General features: G+C 41.8%; 1 protein-coding gene across 2 annotated transcripts in view; it reads right to left on the minus strand.

Annotated features, from left to right (window-relative positions):
* Nucleotides 1–24,621, minus strand: part of LOC124720331 — a 76,653-nt gene that overhangs the window by 39,000 nt on the left and 13,032 nt on the right. For both annotated transcript variants that reach the window (XM_047245642.1, XM_047245643.1), the window contains exons 2-3: nt 8,289–8,426; nt 1,571–1,687 (exon numbers count right to left, since the gene is read on the minus strand). In XM_047245642.1, coding sequence (XP_047101598.1) covers nt 1,571–1,687; nt 8,289–8,426 — 255 coding nt within the window. The remainder of the gene's footprint in view (nt 1–1,570; nt 1,688–8,288; nt 8,427–24,621) is intronic.

Raw genomic sequence — 24,621 nt, forward strand, 5'->3', positions numbered from 1 at the left:
GAGCTGTTTGTTGGAAAAAGAGATATATTATTTAGGACAAATATAATTAAGGAGTAAATATACCGAGAGGCAGTAGTTAGTATACCCAGTTCTTTGAAGAGGTTTCTACAAGATGTCCGTGAATTTGCTCCACAAATAATACATATTACATGCTTTTGGACTCTGAAAACTTTTGTTTGACTTTAAGAGTTACCCCAAAATATTATACCATATGACATTATGGAATGAAAGTAGGCAAAGTATGCAAGCTTTTTCACTATTATGTCGCCTATGTCTGCTAACACTCGAATTGCAAACACAGACTTGTTAAGGCGTTTCTGCAGTTCTGTGGTGTGCTCTTCCCAACTGAATTTATTATCAAGTTGTAATCCCAGAAATTTAAGACTGTCAACCTCTTCTATCTGCTCTTCTTCGTACTTAATGCGTATGCTGGGTGGAAACCTCTTACAGGTTCTGAATTGCACATAGTGAGTCTTTTCAAAGTTTAATGTCAGTGAGTTGGCTTTAAACCATTTATTAATATTCGTGAAAATATCATTAGCAGATCTTTCTAGAACTACACTCGACATACTATTATTTATTGCAATACTTGTGTCATCTGCAAACAAAACGAACTCTGCTTCTGGCAGTGTAACTGATGAGAGATCATTAATGTACACAAGAAAAAGCAATGGCCCTAAGATGGATCCCTGTGGGACACCACATGTAATTTCTTTCCATTCTGATGATGACTGATGACTTAATTCACTAGTCTGTTGCACTGACACCCTCTGTTTCCTGTTGGCGAGGTATGACTTGAACCATTTTGCAGCACTGCCCGTGACACCATAGAATTCTAATTTATTTAAAAGGATGTTGTTGTATACACAATCGATTGTCTTTGACAAATCACAGAAAATACCTGCTGCTTGTAACTTGTTATTTACTGAATTAAGTACATTTTCACCGTAGGTGTAAATAGCCTTTTTGATATCAGAACCCTTCAGAAATCCAGACTGTGTTCTTGATATGTTATTTGTGGTCAGACGGTTGAGAAGCTGCCTGTAAATCACTTTTTCTAAAATTTTTGAGAATGCTGGCAAAAGTGAAATCGGTCTGTAGTTTGATGGCATCCCTTTATCCCCTTTCTTGAATAGAGGCTTAACATCTGCATATTTCAGCCAGTCAGGAAATGTCCCAGTTATAATTGACTGGTTACACAAGTAACTTAGAATTGTGCTAAACTCACAAAAATGAACACACAGTCACAGGCTGCCACAATGACGCAGGACAGCAGTCTGTCTTAAACTGTAGAACAATGCTAGTAGGAAGAGTTGTGCGATGGCAGTGTGAAGGTTTGGTAACTTCAAGTGTTTGCTGCAGCTATAGGTCTTGTGGGACTCAGGAAAATGGTCTGTGTCCCCTCTGTGGGCCTCCCCTCTATTACTTCCGCCTTAGCTTTCAATCCTAAAGTAATTTTTAACATATTAAGTTAGCAAATACTTATTTGAACACGTTCTGTAATGCTATACTGTAACAACAATAAAACAACAGCGATTTTGAAAACTGAATACTCAATTTGTATTCTTACCTGCGCAGGAGTATCTGAAACGGCAGGCTTTGGAAATTTTTGCCCATCCTCCACATCGGCACACACTTCCACAGCGGCTTCAGCGTTGTCGCCCTCGAGCTCCGATGGGCTTTCCACCTACAAGATACCACAATAATACATCACTCACAGGATACGTAATGGGAGCACCTATCACTGACCTTAAATCAGATATAATCGAGGTATCACACAAGTATGACCTGAAGTAACATTGTCGAAGTACTTCAACCACTCTGTGCACCTCTTATACGTCACTAGCGAACCCGGCAATGCTTCGCAATTGCTGAATACGCTATGTGATGGAAAGTACCCAGACACCCCCAAAAACAAACTTTTTTCATATTAGGTGCACTGTGCTGCCACATACTGCCAGGTACTCCATATCAGCGACCTCAGTAGTCATTAGACAAAGTGAGAGACCAGAGCGGGGCAGTCGGTGGGACTCATGGACTTCGAATGTGGTCAGGTGATTGGGTGTCACTTGTGTCATACATCTGTACGTGAGATTTTCACACCCCTTAATATACCTATGTCCACAGTTCCGATGCGATAGTGAAGTGGAAACGTGAAGGGACACGTAGCATTACACGGGTAGTCGTCCGAGTAGCCCACGAAATCTTTAAGCAATAACCTTGTCGGGATGTCCATTAAAATCAGATATACTTTCTGTCACGTAAGAGTAGGAGAGTCAAAATAGGTAGTAACGCATGTCATCATCTCAAGTCGAGATTTTTTTTTTTTTTTTTTTTTTTTTTGTTTTGGGGGGGGGGAGGGGGGGGGGGGCACAGCAGATCACAATGCTGCGTTATGCGTGATTTTTTTTTTTCTTCGAAAAAGGTAATAACTTCCGAGTTGGACACGTGCACGGATAAATTTTAATCGAGTGCGGGTCCTCTTTGATTTTAAAGAATTGATCTAAAACTGATAATGCATAATCTGGACCTGGTTTGGAAAACATTCTAGAGAGCCACGGCCAAACTTTGTTATAAACATATCGCGTGTGGACTTTGAAATAATGGCGCGAAGTGTGAAATACGCGGTAGGCTATCGCACGTTATAGTCACGTGAAGGATTAATTGATACTCCCCATAATTTCTTGACATTAACTTGGTAATAATTATTAAAGAATTATTGGAGGTTATAGTAATCGTTCAATCGTTCTTGGTGCTTACAGTAAGTGGGGTTTGATTTACTGTTTGAATACGGCATATTTACTGTTTCAATACGACATATATTAATCACGGAATAGTCAATTGATTGATACGTTTGTTAGCAACCAATAAACATATTGTAATGGAGTTACCGGAATGATCATTTCAATCATTGGTGACCACTAGACACACACACACACACACACACACACACACACACACACACACACACAACCAAAACTAACTACTCTCGTTGTGAATGACATTTGGAACGGATGAGTTTTATTTCAGCTCCTTGGGATATATAAACTTCATCCAAAGTTGGAACTTTGGAAACTGTCATGTTCCTTCAATCTAATAGATCGATAAAAATTATAGTCTACACTACAATTTTCACCTTTTGAAAAAGAGAGCACTTACTTTCTTAGAGAAAAGTTTCAGCTTCAGTCATTAATCTCCCCAAAATGGAGATGAGGGTGACTATGTCATCGTGATCAACCACATATGTGCCCCTTTCTCCCTCCCTTTTGTCGAAAACCCTGAGATATAGCTGCGGCACGACGAAGGAGGAAGGAAGAGTGTTCGGACAGCAGAGGAGAAAAGAAAAAAAATGACGACTACGGAGCAAGAGAGAAAAAGAAGGGGAGGGGACATTACAACGTACAGCACAAAAGCGTACAGGCCGACCTTGTCTGCTGACTGACAGACACCTCTGACAGTTGAAGAGGGGTCACAATGTATAATAGGCAGACACCTATCCGGACTGTCGCACAAGAATTCCAGACTGCATGAGGATCCACTGCAAGTCCTATGACAGTTAGGTGGGAGGTGAGAAAACTTGGATTTCATTGACGAGCAGTTGCTCATAAGCCACACGTCACGCCGGTAAATGCAAACAACGTATCGCTCGGTTACAAATGAAACCACTGCACACTAAATGCGGTGGCTTCAAATGAGACCACCACCATAAACTTAATTACTTTCCGTGATAGGGCACAAAACAGTTCCTTCCTGCTGGTAAACACAAAGGAACTTGGCAGCAAGAACATGTCCATCTGTTTCTATGTGGATTACTTTTTGTGCTGCAGCGTACACATCGCCTCGATGTGCCATGTACTGGCAGATGTTTCGATTCTGTTGTGTGTTTTTCCACTGGAACAACAGTTTTACACTTTTTGGCACATAGTTCAGATGATGCGCTTGGGCGACCAGGACTGTCTTTGAAAACACTGGATCCTACAAAGCCAACTACAACACACTGCCGAAATTCCTTTAGCTTTTACTTTTCATTCTGCTTGGTTAGTCGAAATAATATAAATGCATTTCCAATAGAAATATCAATCGTATACAAAAATAGTCTGAGCCACCAGCATCTAGATTTTCTGTTAATTGCATAGAAACTATTCATTATATCCGCTTTATCCACACATCCCATGCTCGAATTGTAAGATTTAACTATCTGTGGGCAAGGTATTTTTGTAATTGTGCCATCCTTTCCTTTCTTACCGACTTCTTTCAAAGTTACTGGTGAGTCAATTGTTGATAGTAACGTGACAACACGTTTATCTTTCTATTTCATGAATGCAATCACATCAGAACAAACTGAGCAGTCACTTTCTCCTCTTCGCAACTCTTTGTCCGGTTACAGAGGAGGAAGTCCTTTTCTGTGGGCTCTAATGGTACCAAAGGCTAGGAAACCATCTAGTTTTAGTGTCTGCAAAAGTGGAACACTAGGAAAAAATTGTCAAAGTATATGTGATATCCTTTACCTTCTAAACCTTTACATAAATTTTTTACAATCCTCTCTCCCAAACATTTCTAAACTGCGCCATCTCATTTTCCCAGTATATACCTCAAAATTGCAATTATATCCCATTTTGTCAGCTCTGACCCATATCTTGTACCCTCTCTTGATGGGCTTTTGAGGCATATACTGTTTGAATGATACTCGCCCTTTGAATTTCACCATGCATTCTTCAACAGATTGCTCCTTAGTTGGAGCATAACATTCTTTGAATCTTGTCAGTAATTGCTTTAGTAGTGGTCGAATTTTATACAATTTGTCGTAACATTTATTCCTTTTTTGTGGCATAAGGGCATTGTCATTTACATGTATATGAGATAAAATGCAGCTGACTCTTTTCAATGACATAAGTGAAGAAATGTACTGATCTTTGAGTTCGTTGTGTGATGACCAGCAATCACAATATGCACAAGGTTGTTTGATACCCATTAGAATATTTATAGCCTAAAACACCTTGAGTTCATCTTTTTCAAGAGCTCAGTAATTCTTACCTTTCTGAGTCACATAAAGATTAGTCTGGAATACTATGAATTCCAGCATATTGTCCCCAAATAGATTTTTAAAAAATCAACTGGCAGCATACCTTCACCTTCAGTTTTCAGTTTTCCTTTGACACCAACTTCCCCTAAAAAAATCGACAGAATGCATTGTACTGTCATCCCTTGCCCATGTAAAATTCACAGACCTTATTAGTGGCATGTTATCTTCAGAACTGAAACTGTGATCACTGTCATTTTCAGAACTATTATCACTTTCAGAAACAACACTAGATATCACTGGTCTTGGCACCAGTGAATCAAGATCACTGTCTTCAGCCAAAATATCAAAGCTTCTAATACTACCCCTGCAGCCGCAGTGATTGCAAACGAAACCAACAGAGTAAATACGGAAAAAGTACATGATTTTCATTATTGTTGCAATACATATAGCATGTACTTATGTAAGTATTATGAATTTATTCCATGTGTGAAACTTACATTTCAAAGACAAATTCAATCATCAATCATCAATCAAGAATCAAGAAAGAGAGAACCGGCAAACCAAAAACAAAAATGGCACTTCTACTTGAATTGCTAACTGCAACCACATGAGAAATATTGGCGTAGTTCAAATTTTCATCGCTAGATGGCAGCACCATCTACGTCCAGAAGCGTGGTTAAGAATGTAGCCACTGTGCTCTTGCCACAAAATCAAATGAAACCACACTGTCACAAAGGGTTAAAGACCACATTTACCAATCTGAAAATTACTTTCAAAAAAATTAAGAAATAAATACAAATAAATAACAAAATAATCCAAGAGGGAGCCCAATGTTGACCAACGTGTGCGAATGTTCATTTACAAGGATATACATCTCCGTTTACATCTATACTCTGCAAATCACCATGAGGTGCATGGCGGAGGGTGTGTCCCATTGTACTGGTTATTAGGGTTTTTGTCTGTTCCATTCACATATGGAGCACAGGAAGAATGACAAGAGTGCCTCTGTGCATGCAGTAATTATTCTAATATTATCTTCATGATTTCTATGTGAGCCATACATAGGGGATTGTAGTAAATTCCTAGAGTAATCATTAAAAGCCAGTTCTTGAAACTTTGTTCACAGACTTTTTCAGTACAGTTTGCATCTACCTTCAAGAGTCTTCCAGCTCAGTTCCTTCAATATCTCTGTGACACTCTCCCATGGATGAAACAAATCTGTGACCATTCGTGCTGCCCTTCTCTGTATATGTTCAATATCCCTTGTTAGTCCTATCTGGTACGAGTCCTACACACTTGCGCAATATTCTAGAACCAGTCACTCGAGTGATTTGTAAGCAATTTCCTTTGTAGACTAATGCACTTACGCAGTACTCTGCCAATAAACTGAAGTCTACCGAAGTAAACCTTTTGTTATCATTCCATTTCATATCCCTACAAAGTGTTACATCCATGCATTTGAGTTAGTCGATTCTAAAAGTGACTCACTAACATTACAGTCACGGGCTACTATGCTGCTTGTTTTTGTGAAGTGCACAATTTTACATTTCTGAACATTTAAAGCAGGTTTCCAATCTCTGTACCACTTTCACGTCTTATTAAGATCTGACAGAATATTTATGCAGCTTCTTTCAGATAGTACTTCATTAAAGATAACTGCATCAATTGCAAAATACCTGATTTTACTATTAATAATGTCTGCAAGATCATTAATATACAACATTAACATCAAGGATACCAACACACTTCCCTGGGGCATACCCAACGTTACTTCTACATCTGACTATGACTCTCCATGCAAGATAACATGCTACATCCACCCTATCAAAAAGTGCTCAATCCAGTCACAAATTTCACACAAGATCCCATATGATAGTACTTTTGACAATAAGCATAGGTGTGGTACTGAGAAAACTGCTTTTCGGAAATTGAGAAACAAGGCATTTATATGGTTGCCTCATCCAAAGCTTTCAGTATGTCATGTGAGAAAGTGCAAGTTGGGTTTAACATGATCGATGCTTTTGAAATCCGTTCTGGTTGGCATTGAAAAGGTCATTCTGTTCAAGATACCTCATTATGTTTGGGCTCAGAATATGTTCTAAGATTCTACAACAAAACGATGTCAGGTACACTGGACGGTAGTTTTATGGATCACTTCTACTGCCCTTCTAGTACACAGGTGTGAGCTTTCCACGAATTGTTTTTTTGTTCAAGGGATCTATGAAAGATCATAGTTAGACAAGGGACTAACTCAGCTGCAAATTCAGGATAGAATCTGACAGGGATACTGTTGGGCCTTGGAGCTACATTCAATTTTAACAATTTCAGCTGTTTCCCCAACACCACTGACACTAATACTTACTCCATTCATCTTTTCATTGGTATAACGATTAAATTGGGGCTATTGTCCTACGTTTTCCTTTGTAAAGGAACATTTGAAATTGGATTGAAGAATTTCAGCTTCTGCTACCCTCAGTTTCAATTCCAGTCTCATTCACTAGGGACTCAACATTAACTTTGGTGGCACTAACAGCTTGTTTGTACAACCAGAATTTTTCTGGTTTCTGTGAAGGATCACTTGACAATATTCTGCTACGATAGTCCTTGAACGCACCACATGTTGCTCTCTTGACAACCAAATGTATTTCATTCAGTATCTGTCTGTCTATTGCCCTACACTTTGTTTTACACGTATTATGCAGTAATCTCTGATTCTTCAGAATTTCTTTTTTTACAGCGAGTGTATACTATGGAGGGTCCCTTCCATTATGGACTGTTCTTCTGAGTACTATCCACTGCATTGTACTGTAAGGAACTGGGGACCTAGAAATGACGGCGAGGCTTCGTCCCCGCCGAAGCCCGCAGTGGTACACAACCCCACAACAGGCTACAGCAGTCCACTCACCCCACCACCGCCCCACACCAAACCCAGGGTTATTGTGCAGTTTTTCTCAGAAAAAAAGACACGAAACAATCCCTTATATGTGAGCTGTAAGATACTATTTTTAGCAAAAATGTAGATGATTTTGTCTGTATCAAAAATATGAAACAATGTGGCTGACACTACTCCAGAGATGTGGAGTCAGTAAGAAGATCAACACAGTGTGTCATCGTAAGGTTTTATAAGGAAGGGAATTGCGACAACTTGTTTATCAGTACGGATTTTGCTTCCACACACAAAAAATCTTACTATTTACACTATGTCAGTTTGAGTACAAGTCAAGTAACAGCTGGATTATTAGTGTTCAATTTCCAATTTCCTCACCAAAATAGGGGTTCTCGGTATGCCGGCAGTGGCGGACCTGGGATCATCCAACTGCCTTCTATGTTGGTGGTTATCATCCACTGTCTCTACATCTGCCTCAGCAGACACATGGCTGAGTGCGGCCGATTTGAACAGCACCTGAAATCCACATATTACACAGTTATATCAGACTGCTCATAAGTGATGGGAAAAATGACAAATAACAAACACAGATAAAAATTATTGTTCTTTATTTGTGTAACAATAATGAAATATAAAACACTCGGATGATATCTTTGCCTCATTAGAGGTATAATTAAACCCTCTCGCACGCGACACCTCGTTAAGTTTCTGTACACGGTACGATATGCACTGCACAGGCGCAGGGGATTACAAAGCAACTGCGGCTTTCCAACAGCCACTGATGTCACAGGCTCGTGACAAATTGACACGTGGCTGATGTTCTGCTCCGCAGAAGTGACACATTGAGCAGTAGGAGACACTGGTCCTCAAACCACAGCTTACACACGAGAGGCACAAAGCTGTCGAGTGCTAGCTGCACGCGTGACTCAAGTGTGGTGCTTGACCAACACAACTCAGACACTGCGACTTCTAATTATATGTGGGCCTATGGGGTATCGTCTCAGTTGTGCGACTGGATTCGTGATTTCCTGTCAGAAAGGTCGCAGTTCGTAGTAGTAGACGGCAAATCATCGAGTAAAACTGAAGTGATATCAGGAGTTCCCCAGGGAAGCGTCCTGGGACCTCCGCTGTTCCTGATCTATATAAATGGCCTGGGTGACAATCTGAGCAGTTCTCTTAGGTTGTTCGCAGATGATGCTGTAATTTACCGTCTAGTAAGGTCATCCGAAGATCAGTATCAGTTGCAAAGCCATTTAGAAAAGATTGCTGTATGGTGTGGCAGCTGATGCTAAATAACGAAAAGTGTGAGGTGATCCACATGAGTTCCAAAAGAAATCCGTTGGAATTCGATTACTCGATAAATAGTACAATTCTCAAGGCTGTCAATTTAACTAAGTATCTGGGTGTTAAAATTACGAACAACTTCGGTTGGAAAGACCACATAGATAATATTGTGGGGTAAGCGAGCCAAAGGTTGCGTTTCATTGGCAGGACACTTAGAAGATGCAACAAGTCCACTAAAGAGACAGCTTGCACTACACTCGTTCGTCCTCTGTTAGAATATTGCTGCGCGGTGTGGGATCCTTACCAGCTGGGATTGACGGAGGACATTGAAAGGGTGCAAAAAAGGGCAGCTCGTTTTGTATTATGACGTAATAGGGGGGAGAATGTAGCAGATACGATACGCAAGTTGGAATGGAAGTCATAAAAGCAAAGACGTTTTTCGTCACGGCGAGATCTATTTACGAAATTTCAGTCACTAACTTTCTCTTCCGAATGCAAAAATATTTTGTTGAGCCCAACCTACATAGGTAGGAATGATCATCAAAGTAAAATAAGAGCTCGAACAGAAAGGTTTAGGTGTTCGTTTTTCCCGCACGCTGTTCGGGAGTGGAATGGTAGAGAGATAGTATGATTGTGGCTCGATGAACCCTCTGCCAAGCACTTAAATGTGAATTGCAGGGTAATCATGTAGATGTAGATATGACATGTCTTACAGAATTCACACCACACAGTCACATAAAGTGACTACAACTGCTCTTCATGCATATCACACAGTTTAATAGTATCCGAAATTTGGCAATTCTGTGCATTCACTGCACCCTCTAACTTTAACTGTGCCTCATCTCCCCAGAGAATATTGCCCGGCCACATGTCATCAACTGCAATCCGTGCCAGAAACTGAAAAGCAAATTCTGTGCTGCTGTGGATGATGTGATTTCAGCTGATACACCATCTGGGTCTTGTACTGGTACCAGTGCAAAACAGACAGCAAAAGTTTCTGTACTGCTTACTATAGGGTGGGCAATTCTTGTGACACTGCACAAGCATTAGCTGCATGATCAGTAACAGCTACAGCAATCTCATCAATAACTTCCACCAGGATAGAGCATCTTCCTCTTTTAGATCACATGCCGAGCTCAACCATGTTTTCAAATTTTGTCAACGTCACCTTTAAATCATCTAACGACGCTGGGCCTCACATCGGACATCTGTCTCTCAATGCAGCTTTGTAATTACTGCCGTTCACATAAAACAGTTTCACTAACAGAATACGGCCTCTCTTCTTGATAGTCGTACTGTTCTCTCACGTTATGGCTTGTCAAACAACAGCGTGGAAGTCATACCGTCATACAAACAGTGTCCAGTGCCAGATTTACACTTTGTGACCACAACTGGGACTAACTTCTCACGAGTGGAAATCAGGTCTGTATTAATACATTAGCGTATCTATCCAGTTTCACTGCACTTTAATTATAACCACCTGATATTTTTGTTGCTTTTAAATTAATTTCAGGACAATCATTATTTTCAAAAGAAGTTTATTGTATTTCGGAAAATTTGCCATTGTGAGACAGCTACAACTGTTGTGTGATTGGCACAGTGAAAAAAGGGAATCCACAATTTCAACAGTACGTTGTTGACACAGCAGCTAAACAACGTGAACACAGGGCTCTTAGTCTTCCACCATACCACTGCCACATCGACATCATCGAAACGATTTTTGTACGGATCAAACATTATATGGCAACAAATGACAAAAACTTCACTGTGACAGAAATGCAAAAACCGCTAACAAAAGCAGCAGCACAAGTAGCGGCAGAGAATTGTCATTAAAGAAACAAGGAAAGTGGTGAGTCTAGCAAGCAGTATCAAAAATATAATTATATCCTCGGGCAATTCCAGTGACTTTTTACCTAGACACTGTCATTATGTCTTCTAGTCTGTGAAAGTCACTGAACTATATGGCATTTACCTCTGCTATAATTTTTGTTTTTTGTATGCATTTCACATTTTTCAGTGTCACACTGAACCAAAACGACATTTGACACATATGTGAAACTTGAGGTCATTTGCTAAAAAATGGCACACCTACAAATTCTGTGAGTTCTCAATAAATTTCTATATCATTCCAGAGTTGCAAAATCATTTTTGACTCATCCTGTCAATATCCAATGAGCATCAACAAATACAAATCAGTACAATGACTGAGTAGTTAGCACTACTGATCAGTCATTGTAGTGTTTTATAATTATCACCACACCCATTGGTGGCACGTGTCGTGGCAATGCCCCGAGTCCTCGACTATACTTGCAAACTCGTGTATTTGCTCCCCTTTCTATGCTGATCATCCACTTATACCCTACAACAGACTCAACGATGAGTTTTCGGTTAAATGGACAGCAGTGGAGTCTTGCAAGTTGAGGCTCAGAGTGTACGAAGATGATTAATTTGTAGATGACGTCATAGGAACTGTTGAGTTTAAAGCAGGTATTTAGAGCTCATTTCTGATCTTTAGTGCATATCCCATACCATTTTCTGCCTTGTTTTCTATCAATAAATGTGTTTTGTTCTTTAATTTTATTTATGATTTACTACACATTGTCCAGCACTACTACTTTTGTTACGAGATGCATTTTTGCAGTCAAGAAAAGCTACTGGACTGTATTTTCTTCCCACGCCCAGGTTCCCGGGTTCGATTCCCGGCTGGGTGAAGGATTTTCTCTGCCTCGTGATGACTGGGTGTTGTGTGATGTCCTTAGGTTAGTTAAGTTTAAGTAGTTGAAAGTTCTAGGGGACTGATGACCATAGCTGTTAAGTCCCATAGGGCTCAGCGCCATTTGAACCATTTTGTATTTTATTTATTCTCAGTCAGTATTGTGTGCTACTGCTGCTTACTTTATAATACGTCATTCCTGGCACACTAATCACTTTGGCTCAAGTACAGCCATTAAGGTGCCTGCCCTGAGAGCTGTGGCTTTTGTCTTTAGCTCAGGCTTGTAATTTCTCTTGGGCCACACACCTGGAACAACACGATCCAGTTGTTGCCGACAGGGATGTTGTTAATACTTTTTTCTGAGTGGTGTTCAGTTCTGTTCAAGCACAAACATCGATAGAAGAACCCGAGACAGAAGCTGACAGGCTAATTGTCAACAAGATGTTTATTCAGATCAGTATCCCAAAATACCAGCAAACTGTTTCAACATTTAGATTCTGAACACGAGTTGCATCTACTGAAAATTTGAATACAAAAGAATGGAAATGTAAGCATTGTAGTGGAAAAATTGAGACACTTTATGTCGACATCAAGTGCTTTGCAAATTCGTCGTAATATCTGAGAGTATATAGCAGTATAAACTGCACATTATGCAACAGTTCACTTCAGATGCTTTCTTTCTCACCATACTTAACCCTATATTTTTTAATATTTCAGACAGTTTAGCATCACATTAATTACTTCAAACAGCAAACAGAGAAATGTCAATTTTTCACAGATGTAGTTGGAAATGAAGAAATGTTAACACACTTGTACCTATCTTCTAAACTGACAATCAGCCTGATACAAGATTTGCTACTTCACTTTGAAAAAATGATTTAATTGATGCCTGCAAAGTTCTTTTTGATACGCTGACTCAATGATAGTTTCTAAAAAGAGGCAATAAGTACGTGGAAAATTCAGTATTGAAATGTTGCAACACTGTGTTAAATAGTCCAGTCAACGAAGGCAAATGAGGGAAAAAATTTGCTAAATGACAAATTTTTGAACACTGTTAGGATGTATATCATGAACAACATACTACAAATACAGACACGGCTGTGGTGTGAGCGTGGGGGTGGGGACACCTGTAAAGGTCACTTTTCTAGGTTTTTCTCGAACGTCTCGAACTATGCAGCATCCATCGAAAATGTTCCCTGGTAAAAAATTAACCTACATTAACCCATTAGCATCATGTGTTGCCATATGGCAACGTTTGTAACACTTTATTAAAATCGTTGATTCCGCGACACCAAAGAAGCAAGTGTTGACAGCACTGGATTCCATTCCGCAAGACTGTAAAGATCACTACAATGCAACAGTTTTAACAATACATTTAAATTCTGCGGTGTAAGCAGTGTTGGAAGTCGTCGTTTGCTGAATGACGAAGAAAAATGGAGTGTAAGTTCGAGTAAGTATGTTTTACACAATAACTTACGATATATAATTTGGTTTTTTAGTACGGTTGTGCTTTAAATACTCAAATATATATTCTTTGGAGGCTACTGCTTGCTGTGAAATAAATTACGATCATTTAGGCCGTTTGAACGTCGGAGTTGCCATATGGCAACGCTAGGCGCTTGTACTCAGTAAAAGGACAAATTTTCTCTTTTTTGTTTTAGAAGAGGTTTCTCACTTGCCGAGGTGCTGGAGATTCTTTATAATGACAATGTTGAAGGTGATGTGTTTATTGAGCCCCACCACATCCGAATGTAGACACAGATGAAGATTCAGGAAATTAACATGTTGGCGGGTCTATCTTTGGTTTGTAATTGTTTGTATACTGATGCCGACTGTATTATGATTTGCTATTTAATTTCTTATTTTTACAGATTATTAGACAACCTGTCCTCTCGCCAACTACGAGCTAATGCTGAAATAAGGATGCCAAATAACGAAAGGATTGGTGTCTATTACGAGCACTGTAATCTGCCGGCACCATCAATGCATACGGAACAAGATCCAATTGTACCTGAAACAGCTACACGTCCAAATATACCAGAGCCATCTGTATCTGAGGTAAGAAACCAAACTATTTCTCAGCTTGATTTCAAGAGAGAAGTAGCAACAGCGTACTTGCAAGGACACCAAGCTTTACCAAAAGGAACCAGGAGACCTGCATGAAGGGCATGTTCTGACAGCCGCATATCGGATTCAATTAGGTTTGATAAGACTGGCCACCTCGTCCAGCACACGGAAGGAAAGAAGAAGAAAAGTGTGCACAGAAGGACTGTAAATCTATTGTGAGAACAATGTGTTCAAAGTGTAATGTGGGATTGTGTATTGATTATTTTATTCCATTTCATGTAAAATGCTGAGTTCAAGGTTTGATTTTTGATTATTAATTGTACTGTGTTATAAAGTATCAATTGTACGATGAAGACTGAATAATAAATTTGCACAAAACTTGTATATGTAATAAGAAATTTGAATAACCTACTTATTTTAGTTGAAGTTGTAATCCATATAAATTTAGGTAGTGAAAGCGCCTATCATTGCCATATGGCAACATCAAATATCTCGCTAATGGCGGTAATGACTTTCGTCAAAACAACTCTGTTGTGTAATTGATGCCTTGTACACACATAATAATGCATTTTAAAAAAAAATCATGAAAAAATTAATTCCAGCACTAATGGGTTAATTTTCTTACAAGGAGGGTACTAATCATTTTTGTCTTGAATTAATGGTTTCCATATTCCAGGGGCTGAAAGCACCACAAATTATTAAAAATTGTATTTTAATGGCATAAAATTAATGTATATTGTTAAATAATGTGGTTTAAGAACAAATTTTACAGGTTTGTACCACATGTAAGAGTAGCAGAGCTGTATTAGGGGGTCAACTGTGTTCTGGTGGGGTGACAGGCTGGGAAGGTAGTGTGAGAGAAGGTAGGTAACCAGATTATGGTCGTGCGCTTCCCTCATTTATAGGTCTAAAAATTTAAGAGCGAGCATGCAATTCCCCATTCTCTCCACCATACTACATCACAAAAAGCAACTACAGGGTGTTATATTAACACTTCCGCAGCTCATCTCACAAAAATGAAATGAAATGATTGTGTGGCATTGTTGGCCGGGAGGCTCCATGCGGGGAAGTTCGGCCTCTGTATTGCAACTCCTTTTTTTAGTTGACGCCACTTCGGCGACTTGCGAGTCAATGATGATGATGCGATCATCTCACAAATCACTGTTGGCACAGTGGGCACACATGCCCAGGATGTTTATGTTGCACAAAGTGCGACTGACTCTACACGGAATACCGATATCAATTACTAACAGTATTAATACAAATAACAGATATGGACAGAAACTATGTAAATCTCTGCACACTGTTCTACAATGTTAGAAGGAAATTGATTCTTAATGATAAAGTACAGAAGCTTTAGGGTTCTTCCACGAATTGGAACACCAGCCATCCCTCCCCCAATCTTGCTGCCGCTGCTGCTCGCTTTTCAGTTCACAGACAGACTATACCTCACCACAATTTCCTGTCCATCTCTCTTGTGAGAGTTAGACAAAATGTTTGTGTTCATGTTTATATGGTGGCATTATTTTCAGTTTGTTGAATATTTATTTGCAGGTGTTACACGAGCCATTGTGTAAAAAAGCTCAATAGCTGGAGCTGTCAATGTGTACTGTGCTGAAGAGCGAAACCCCAGTGTGACACACTGGCAATATTTATTCGACATTGTCGCTTTCACTGTCTCTACTATCAATGGCTGCGATGCTTTTTGCAGCTCTCCCAACATCTGAAGACGACCAGAGGCTGAAACTGGCTCCCTTTGCAAAAGAAGCATGTCACATAGGCCTTAAGAAAATTCAGATATTTCAACCCTAAGTCAAGCAACGCATTACAGCAGCTTACTGTTCTAGAGTAAACATGATTAGTCCTATTCCAACATACATATTGACAACCACCTTACCATATATATACTATTGATGTACAGCAAATGGTTCCACTCAGTGCAATGCCCGCTTCTGTGAGGAGACTGTCAATGGAACTTGTGCAAAAGGCATCAATAGCCAGATGCACCCCACAATGGCGAAAAGGATGAAGTATTTTCAGAGTGGAAGGAGCCGCTGAGCCATAAACCTGACTACCATAATCGTCTGGACAAGATGAGAGAACAGTAACAGAGTGTATACACAGAAAAAAAATTACCAGGTTTTTACCTGATATCCCATTTAAAAAATACACCTTTTCCGTGCTACGTGACAGTAGGTTTTCCGTAGATTTTCCCCTTGGAACTGTAAAACTTATCAATTCTTTGAGTAGCTAACGTTTCATACACTGGCGTAGAACTTGCCAGGAAAAAAAAAATTTCTTATTACAAAGTATAAATTTGAATTGCACCAAACACAGGACATTAGTTTCTGGAGTGTTGAAATCTAGATTGCGATGTCCTTTTGTAAGCCAGTCGTATCTCATGCCACGTGATTGCGCCAGCCGATGACAGCAGATATTCAGTGCATAGGACATGTGTTATAGTCAGCCAATAGCAAGATTACTGTTAGTTACGTAGTGCGAACACACAAAGAGGAAAAGTTAATGGTTTACATTAATGCACAAGGTATAGTTACAAGGAAAGCGAAGCTTTCATACATAATATTGGTCTCTAAGATTAATAAGCTACAAGAGAAGCTAAGCTTCCACGTGTAATATGGAATTTGTGTGTGTGATATACGCAAATATATACATCTTTAAGATACATCACACAAATGTGCCAGTAAATTTAAAATGATGCCATAAATGTCTGGTCTTCCTGGCTCAAAATTCTCATAAGTGGCTGGTCCTCAAAGTATTCAGTTTTAAAGGCTCTGTGATTTAAGAAATTTATCCCACTTTCTCACACGTTAACATAATTCATCTTGTGTAAAAAGAAATTTACTTGAAAGTAACACTTTTCGAACCACAGTTCGCAATATTATCCCGAGACTGTTAGTAATAGGTTCAATTTAGCAGTTGCCAAAGAGTGCCAGAAAACAAGCATTATTGCACTTGCGCAGCTACAGTGGTGTAGGAAGTCTGTAGGTTCGTATGTATAAAGCACTAAGGGAGCTTACGTTATGCCACAAAAGAAACAGGACATCAGAGGATACTCCAAGAGCATCGGAATTTCGTAAACCGTACTAAAATGCATAAGTCGGCTTTAAGTTCAAATTGGTTTTTTCTACATTCACAATGAAGTAAGTCCCCTCTGATATTAAGCTTTCCAGTGTGGGTTAATTTTCTTGGAGTACCAGTATTGTACTCTCTCAAATTTGGTTCATAATTATGGCAAAAGATGAAAACGTGGACTTGAAATTCAGCAAACAGTTGCAACTAGCCAATACTGTAGAATGAAACACTTCGTTTCAAATAAATTGATTGCCTCAGTGGAAAGATTAATAAAGCCAAATTTTTTTTTAGCAAACTGACAAAAACAGCTTCATTGCTCTGCAAGGCAATTAATGCTTGATTATTAACTTGGAAATAAAATGAAATCAGAAAACTGGAACTAATAATATATTTTGTCCTCCTTAATTAAGTGAATGTATTTTAATTCACTTGATAGCTTCCGGACACAGAAATCCATTTTCTTTTCATTTGGTGTGGGAGCTGTAAACTAAGAGGAAACAGCGAAATCATATAATGCAAACATGGGTCGCATGGAGACTAACCCCCTCCCCACTACAACTCAGACAATTCTGTGTATAATGAGATTTTCACTCTGCAGCAGAGTGCACGCTGATATGAAACTTCATAGCAGATTAAAACTGTGTGCTGGACCGAGACTCGAATTCAGGACCTTTGTCTTTCGTGGGCAAGTGCTCTACCAACTGAGCTACCCAAGCACAACTCACGCCCTGTCCTCACAGCTTTACTTCTGCCAGTACCTCGTCTCCTACCTTCCAAACTGTGAGAAAGGGGCACGAGTTGTGCTTGGGTAGCTCAGTTGGTAGAGCACTTGCCCACGAAAGGCAAAGGTCCCGAGTTCGAGTCTTGGTCAGGCACACAGTTTTAATCTGCCAGGAAGTTTCAACTCTGTGCATGCGCGAATCTGGCAGCTAGGGCACATAAGAAAATTTCTCATTGGCATCTGGCTGCTACTGCCGATACAGTTAACAGCCACACTTCAAGTAGCGGGAAGCGGGAGAAGGTACTGCTGATACGCGAGCTGACTGCGCATGCACACCAGCCCACTGGCAACTGGTCAAATGAACCTAACGTAAACAGTTGTGACGTCACACTCATAGAAAGCAGTTTATTGTTACGAAATATTACATAGTATTCGCCCCAAGGCCATTGACATATTTGTGCAGTTTACAAACGCTTGTGCGTGCACGGTGTTTTATTGGTGTAAATGGCGCATTTCCATTGCCACTAAAGTTTTATTTTTTTTTCTCTCTCGTTTATATTTTACTGCTGCAGTATCATTCTCCAGTACCAGGGCACAGTAACATTCCTTGCTATAGAATCAATTCTTACCAGTCAAAATTACAAAAATTTAACTGGAAGCTAAAACAATGAAAAATTCCTGGGTTTCTCCCTGTTTTCCCCCACATGAAAAAATTCCTAGATTTTTCCCGGACAGTATACACCCCGTGTAAAGATGGAGAAAAGTAGCACAGTCTGCACCCCAAGATGTGTGGACCAGGAGGCGGAGACATTTATCTTCCTCACGCATGTAGTCTTCATATGGGGCCTAAGGGGCAGTCACATCAGCTTATTATCAAAACTAAGGCCCAGAAAATGGGACTGTGCTGCAACATCCAAGAGCTGGTTGCCTGAATACAGGTCTGGATCAGGGTGTACTGTGGGTTGATGACACAAATGCATAACCCACATTTTGGAGGGAGAAAACTGGAAGCCAGAGAGGCCTGTCAGACGGTCAGATGACACCTCGGAGCTGGCGCTAAGCAGATTGTACCAAGTGAGAGTGGCACCAGATGCAAAAATCGTCGACATACAACGTCGGGGTAACCAGAGGCCCAACACAAGCTGCAAGCCCATTGATGATTACCAGGAAGAGTGTGACACATAACATAGAACCCTGTGGGACACTGTTCTCCAAAATGTGAGAAGTGTTGAGTGAAATGATGATCTGAGTTGAGGGGGCGCTCGCCATCATGGCCATCAGCGCCCCGAGGAAAAGTCAACGTGCAAAACTCATGGGTGGGGACAAAGGATGTCCCCACATGCAGAGCAGTTTATAACGTCTTAAACTCTGCCACCCTTCCCCACCAGTTTAGGGATGAGGCCTGACCGTTCACGAAATTTCATCACTCTCGTAACACTGGTATTGGTCTCTGCGAGGACGGTGGGCAAATCACCAGCGAGACCGAGGGCTGCCCTAATATCAGTATAGAGGACACAAGTAGCCGCAATATGCTGAAATGAAAGTGGCACGCCATAAACTTCATAGAATGGTGGATCCTCCTGCCGGAGGAGGAAGTCGTGTGTGAAAGGGCTATGCCCGATGCACAGTCTGGTAAGCAAAACCTCCTTCCAGCGGCAAGGCTGACATGAAGTCTGCCATGCCTCTGTGTTCGATCTGAGCGACTGCAGTTTGTTGTCTGTCACCGGCAACCATTCAGTCTCCCACTGACGCATGATGCATCTGTCAGAAAATGAGATGATGACATGCAACGCTGAGTGAAACGCCAACTCAAATCCGGAACAGCAGGTGGGATAAAAACTCTCAGATAAAAATCTGAAGCAGGCTGCGAAAGCCGGTCATGGAGGGTGACAAATGTGATGGCACCAAGTCGTGTCGTACGTCTTATGCCCTTTTACAAGAATGACATTTGTGGCGCGTATCTATTGCAGCATCCCTGGCAGTACTCTGATACACTTTTTTCGATGGTCGTGTGTGTGTGTGTGTGTGTGTGTGTGTGTGTGTGTGTGTGTGTGTGTGTGTAATATATCTAAAAACAAAGATGATGTAACTTACGAAACAAAAGTGTTGGCATGTTGACACACACACACACACACACACACACACACACACACACACACACACACACACACAAAATTCAAGCTTTCACAACCCAAGGTTGCCACGAAGACCTAGGCTGTAGGGAAGGGACCGTTTGATGTGGAATGGGTGGCAGCTGTCATAATGGAGAACTGTTGCTTTTCTTAGTGGGTTTGATGTGGACGGACGTGTGAAGCTGGCCATTGGACAGATGGAGGTCAACGTCAAGGAAAGTGGCATGGGATTTAGAGTAGGACCAGGTGAATCTGATGGAACCAAAGGAGTTGAGGTTGGAGAGGAAATTCTGGAGTTCCAGAGCCACTTCCTCATCCCTTCAAACCCAGAACCTCCCACAGAAGAACCCCAAAGGTGCCCCACTTGTGACAGGATACTTTCCTGCACTGGATCAGACTCTGAATGTGGCTCTCCAGCAGGGATACGACTTCCTCAAATCCTGCCCTGAAATGAGATCCATCCTTCACGAAATCCTCCCCACTCCACCAAGAGTGTCTTTCCGCCGTCCACCTAACCTTCGTAACCTCTTAGTTCATCCCTATGAAATCCCCAAACCACCTACCCTGCCCTCTGGCTCCTACCCTTGTAACCGACCCCGGTGTAAAACCTGTCCCATGCACCCTCCCACCACCACCTACTCCAGTCCTGTAACCCGGAAGGTGTACACGATCAAAGGCAGAGCCACGTGTGAAAGCACCTACGTGATTTACCAACTGACCTGCCTACACTGTGAAGCATTCTATGTGGGAATGACTAGCAACAAACTGTCCATTCGCATGAATAGACACAGGCAGACAGTGTTTGTTGGTAATGAGGATCACCCTGTGGCTAAACATGCCTTGGTGCACGGCCAGCACATCTTGGCACAGTGTTACACCGTTAGGGTTATCTGGATACTTCCCACTAACACCAACCTGTCAGAACTCCGGAGATGGGAACTTGCCCTTCAGAATATCCTCTCTTCTCGTTATCCGCCAGGCCTCAACCTCCACAATTTCAAGTTGCTGCCACTCATACCTCACCTGTCTTTCAACATCTTTGCCTCTTTACTTCCGCCTCGACTCACGTCTCTGCCCAAACTCTTTGCCTTTACAAATGTCTGCTTGTGTCTGTGTATGTGCGGATGGATATGTGTGTGTGTGTGTGTGTGTGTGTGTGTGTGTGTGTGTGTGTGTGTGTGTGTGCGCGCGCGCGCGCACGCGCGACTGTATACCTGTCCCTTTTTCCCCCTAAGGTAAGTCTTTCCGCTCCCGGGATTGGAATGACTCCTTACCCTCTCCCTTAAAACCCACATCCTTTCGTCTTTCCCTCTCCTTCCCTCTTTCCTGATGAAGCAACCATTTGTTGTGAAAGCTTGAATTTTGTGTGTATGTTTGTGTGTCTATCGACCTGCCAGCGCTTTTGTTTGGTAAGTCTCACCATCTTTGTTTTTAGATATATTTTTCCCACGTGGAATGTTTCCCTCTATTACACACACACACACACACACACACACACACACACACACACACATATCCATCCACACATATACAGACACAAGCAGACATATTTAAATACAAAGAGTTTGGGCAGAGATGTCAGACGAGGCGGAAGTGCAGACGCAAAGATGTTGTTGAATGACAGGTATGAGTGGCGGCAACTTGAAATTAGCGGAGATTGAGGCCTGGTGGGTAACGGGAAGAGAGGATATATTGAAGAGCAAGTTCCCATCTCCGGAGTTTGGATAGGTTGGTGTTGGTGGGAAGTATCCAGATAACCTGGACGGTTTAACACTGTGCCAAGATGTGCTGACCGTGCACCAAGGCATGCTTAGCCACAGGGTGATTCTCATTACCAACAAACACTGTCTGCCTGTGTCCATTCATGCGAATGGACAGTTTGTTGCTGGTCATTCCCACATAGAATGCATCACAGTGTAGGCAGGTCAGTTGGTAAATCACGTGGGTGCTTTCACACGTGGCTCTGCCTTTGATCGTGTACACCTCCACTGTTTCTAGTTCAATAACAGCTGCTTTCACGTATTAAACAACCATTTCGGCTAGTTCTAATAACTTTCATTTTATTTCCACTTCCGTTTTTCGCACATCACTGATCATTTTTAGCCGCACCCCACAGGTTTTAACATCATTATTTCTTTGTCAGACAATTGTCAGCCCCATTTTCGTAATCTTTCACCACAACACCACTCCTTTTAATACGTTTACACGTTTTTTCGAAATTTTCCCGAATTTCTCCGCCCTTTAACGTGTTTTAGTGGCAACACAACCACCTAACCTTTATGCACATCGTTGTCTACCAACCCAAGTTCACCACATGATCAACTTAATGAACACTTTTTAGCCTTTTTTCATACCAGATCTCCAGTTGCTTTCTAGTTCACCTGTATCTCTCCCCATATATTTCTATCATTTTCATTTCAACCTCATGTTACACTTTCCACCTTCTAATACCATGTCACCCTCACAACAATCCCACAATGACCCAATTAAGTTTTATTTACATTCCCTCCACAAACATGCCCTCGCCCTAGCCAGATTACGCACCCATATTTTATTTTCTCAGGCTTGTCTGACATTTGGCATTACCCCCAAAGGCCTCACACTCAAAGTTCCCATCTCTGGCTGCAACCCTTCTTTCCATCAGTCCCTATACCAGTTCCTAACTGAACAATCCATTGCCCTCGCCCACCTAATACTTCACCTACACATCAACTCAGCCAACGAACACACCTGTCAATTCCTATCCTTAATAAAAGTCCTCAATCTTTCCTCTCCCATATCCACACCGGCTGTTCAGAGCATCCTCCTACAGGCCAACCGCAAATTAGAACAGCATGCCACCCTCCACCTCAAAAAACTATCCAATCTCCTGGTTTCCCACCTCCGGAATGGAAACTCACTCACCCTTCACAACCTTTCCAGCAAACCTCAACCTCCTCTCATTGCACACAGACCCAGTCTCTCCCATCTACTCAATCTCCCACTTCCAGCTCCACTCCCTCCAAAACCTCAAAATTCCAATCAACGCAATCTGGAACCACAAGACCCTAATTCAGTAGTTAACCTTTCCTCCAAACCTCTCTCCCAATCCAAAACCTCTGTCCTATCCAAAGGCCTCACCTTCAGCCCCACTCCCAGATTCAACCAAACAGCTCTCGTCAAAGATTTACTGTCCTACACTCGTACTCTCTGCTGGAAGTATCACCTTGCCATGAAGAAAAATGATCCTAATCCTACTCCTAATGATCCAACTCTCCAAGACACTATCCAAATTGAACCCTGCCTGGAACAGTTCCATCCTCCGTCACAGCGGGACCCACCTCCTCTTCCTCAAAATCACCCTCTCCAAACCTTCCAGGAATTTCTCACTTCCAGCCTTGCCGCTCAGTCTTTCTTGAAAAACCTTAATCCTACTCCCAACATGACCACTGCTGAAGCCCAAGCTGGTTCCACGACCGTGGTGCTTGATCGTCAGGAGTATGTGGCTGAGGGACTGCGTCAGCTTTCAGACAACACAACATACAAAGTTCACCAAGGTAATCCCATTCCTGATGTCCAGGCGGAGCTTCAAGGAATGCTCAGAACCTTAGGCCCCCTACAAAACCTTTCACCTGACTCCATCAACCTCCTGACCCCACCGACACCCCGCACCCCTACCTTCTTCCCAAAATTCATAAACCCAACCATCCCGGCCGCCCCACTGTAGCTGGTTACCAAGCCCCCCGGAGCGTATCTCTGCCTACGTACATCAACATCTTCAACCCACTGCATGCAGTCTCCCATCCTTCATCAAAGACACCAACCACTTTCTCGAACGCCTGGAATCCTTACCCAATCTGTTACCCCTGGAAAGCATCCTTGTAACCATTGATGCCACTTCCTTATACACAAATATTCCGCACGTCCAGGGCCTCGCTGCGATGGAGCACTTCCTTTCACGCCGACCACCTGCCACCCAACCTAAAACCTCTTTCCTCATTACCTCAGCCAGCTTCATCCTGACCCACAACTTCTTCACTTTTGAAGGCCAGACATACCAACAATTAAAGGGAACAGCCACGGGTACCAGGATGGCCACCTCATACGCCAACCTATTCATGGGTCGCCTAGAGGAAGCCTTCTTGGTTACCCAGGCCTGCCAACCAAAAGTTTGGTACAGATTTATTGATGACATCTTCATGATCTGGACTCACAGAGAAGAAGAACTCCAGAATTTCCTCTCCAACCTCAACTCCTTTGGTTCCATCAGATTCACCTGGTCCTACTCCAAATCCCACGCCACTTTCCTTGACGTTGACCTCCATCTGTCCAATGGCCAGCTTCACACGTCCGTCCACATCAAACCCACCAACAAGCAACAGTACCTGCATTACGACAGCTGCCACCCATTCCACATCAAACGGTCCCTTCCCTACAGCCTAGGCCTTTGTGGCAAACGAATCTGCTCCAGTCCGGAATCCCTGAACCTTTACACCAACAACCTGACAACAGCTTTCGCATCCTGCAACTACCCTCCCGACCTGGTACAGAAGCAAATAACCAGAGCCACTTCCTCATCCCCTCAAACCCAGAACCTCCCACAGAAGAACCACAAAAGTGCCCCACTTGTGACAGGATACTTTCCTGCACTGGATCAGACTCTGAATGTGGCTCTCCAGCAGGGATACGACTTCCTCAAATCCTGCCCTGAAATGAGATCCA

Source organism: Schistocerca piceifrons, chromosome 11 (assembly GCF_021461385.2).
Source record: "Schistocerca piceifrons isolate TAMUIC-IGC-003096 chromosome 11, iqSchPice1.1, whole genome shotgun sequence".
Lineage (NCBI taxonomy): Eukaryota > Metazoa > Arthropoda > Insecta > Orthoptera > Acrididae > Schistocerca > Schistocerca piceifrons.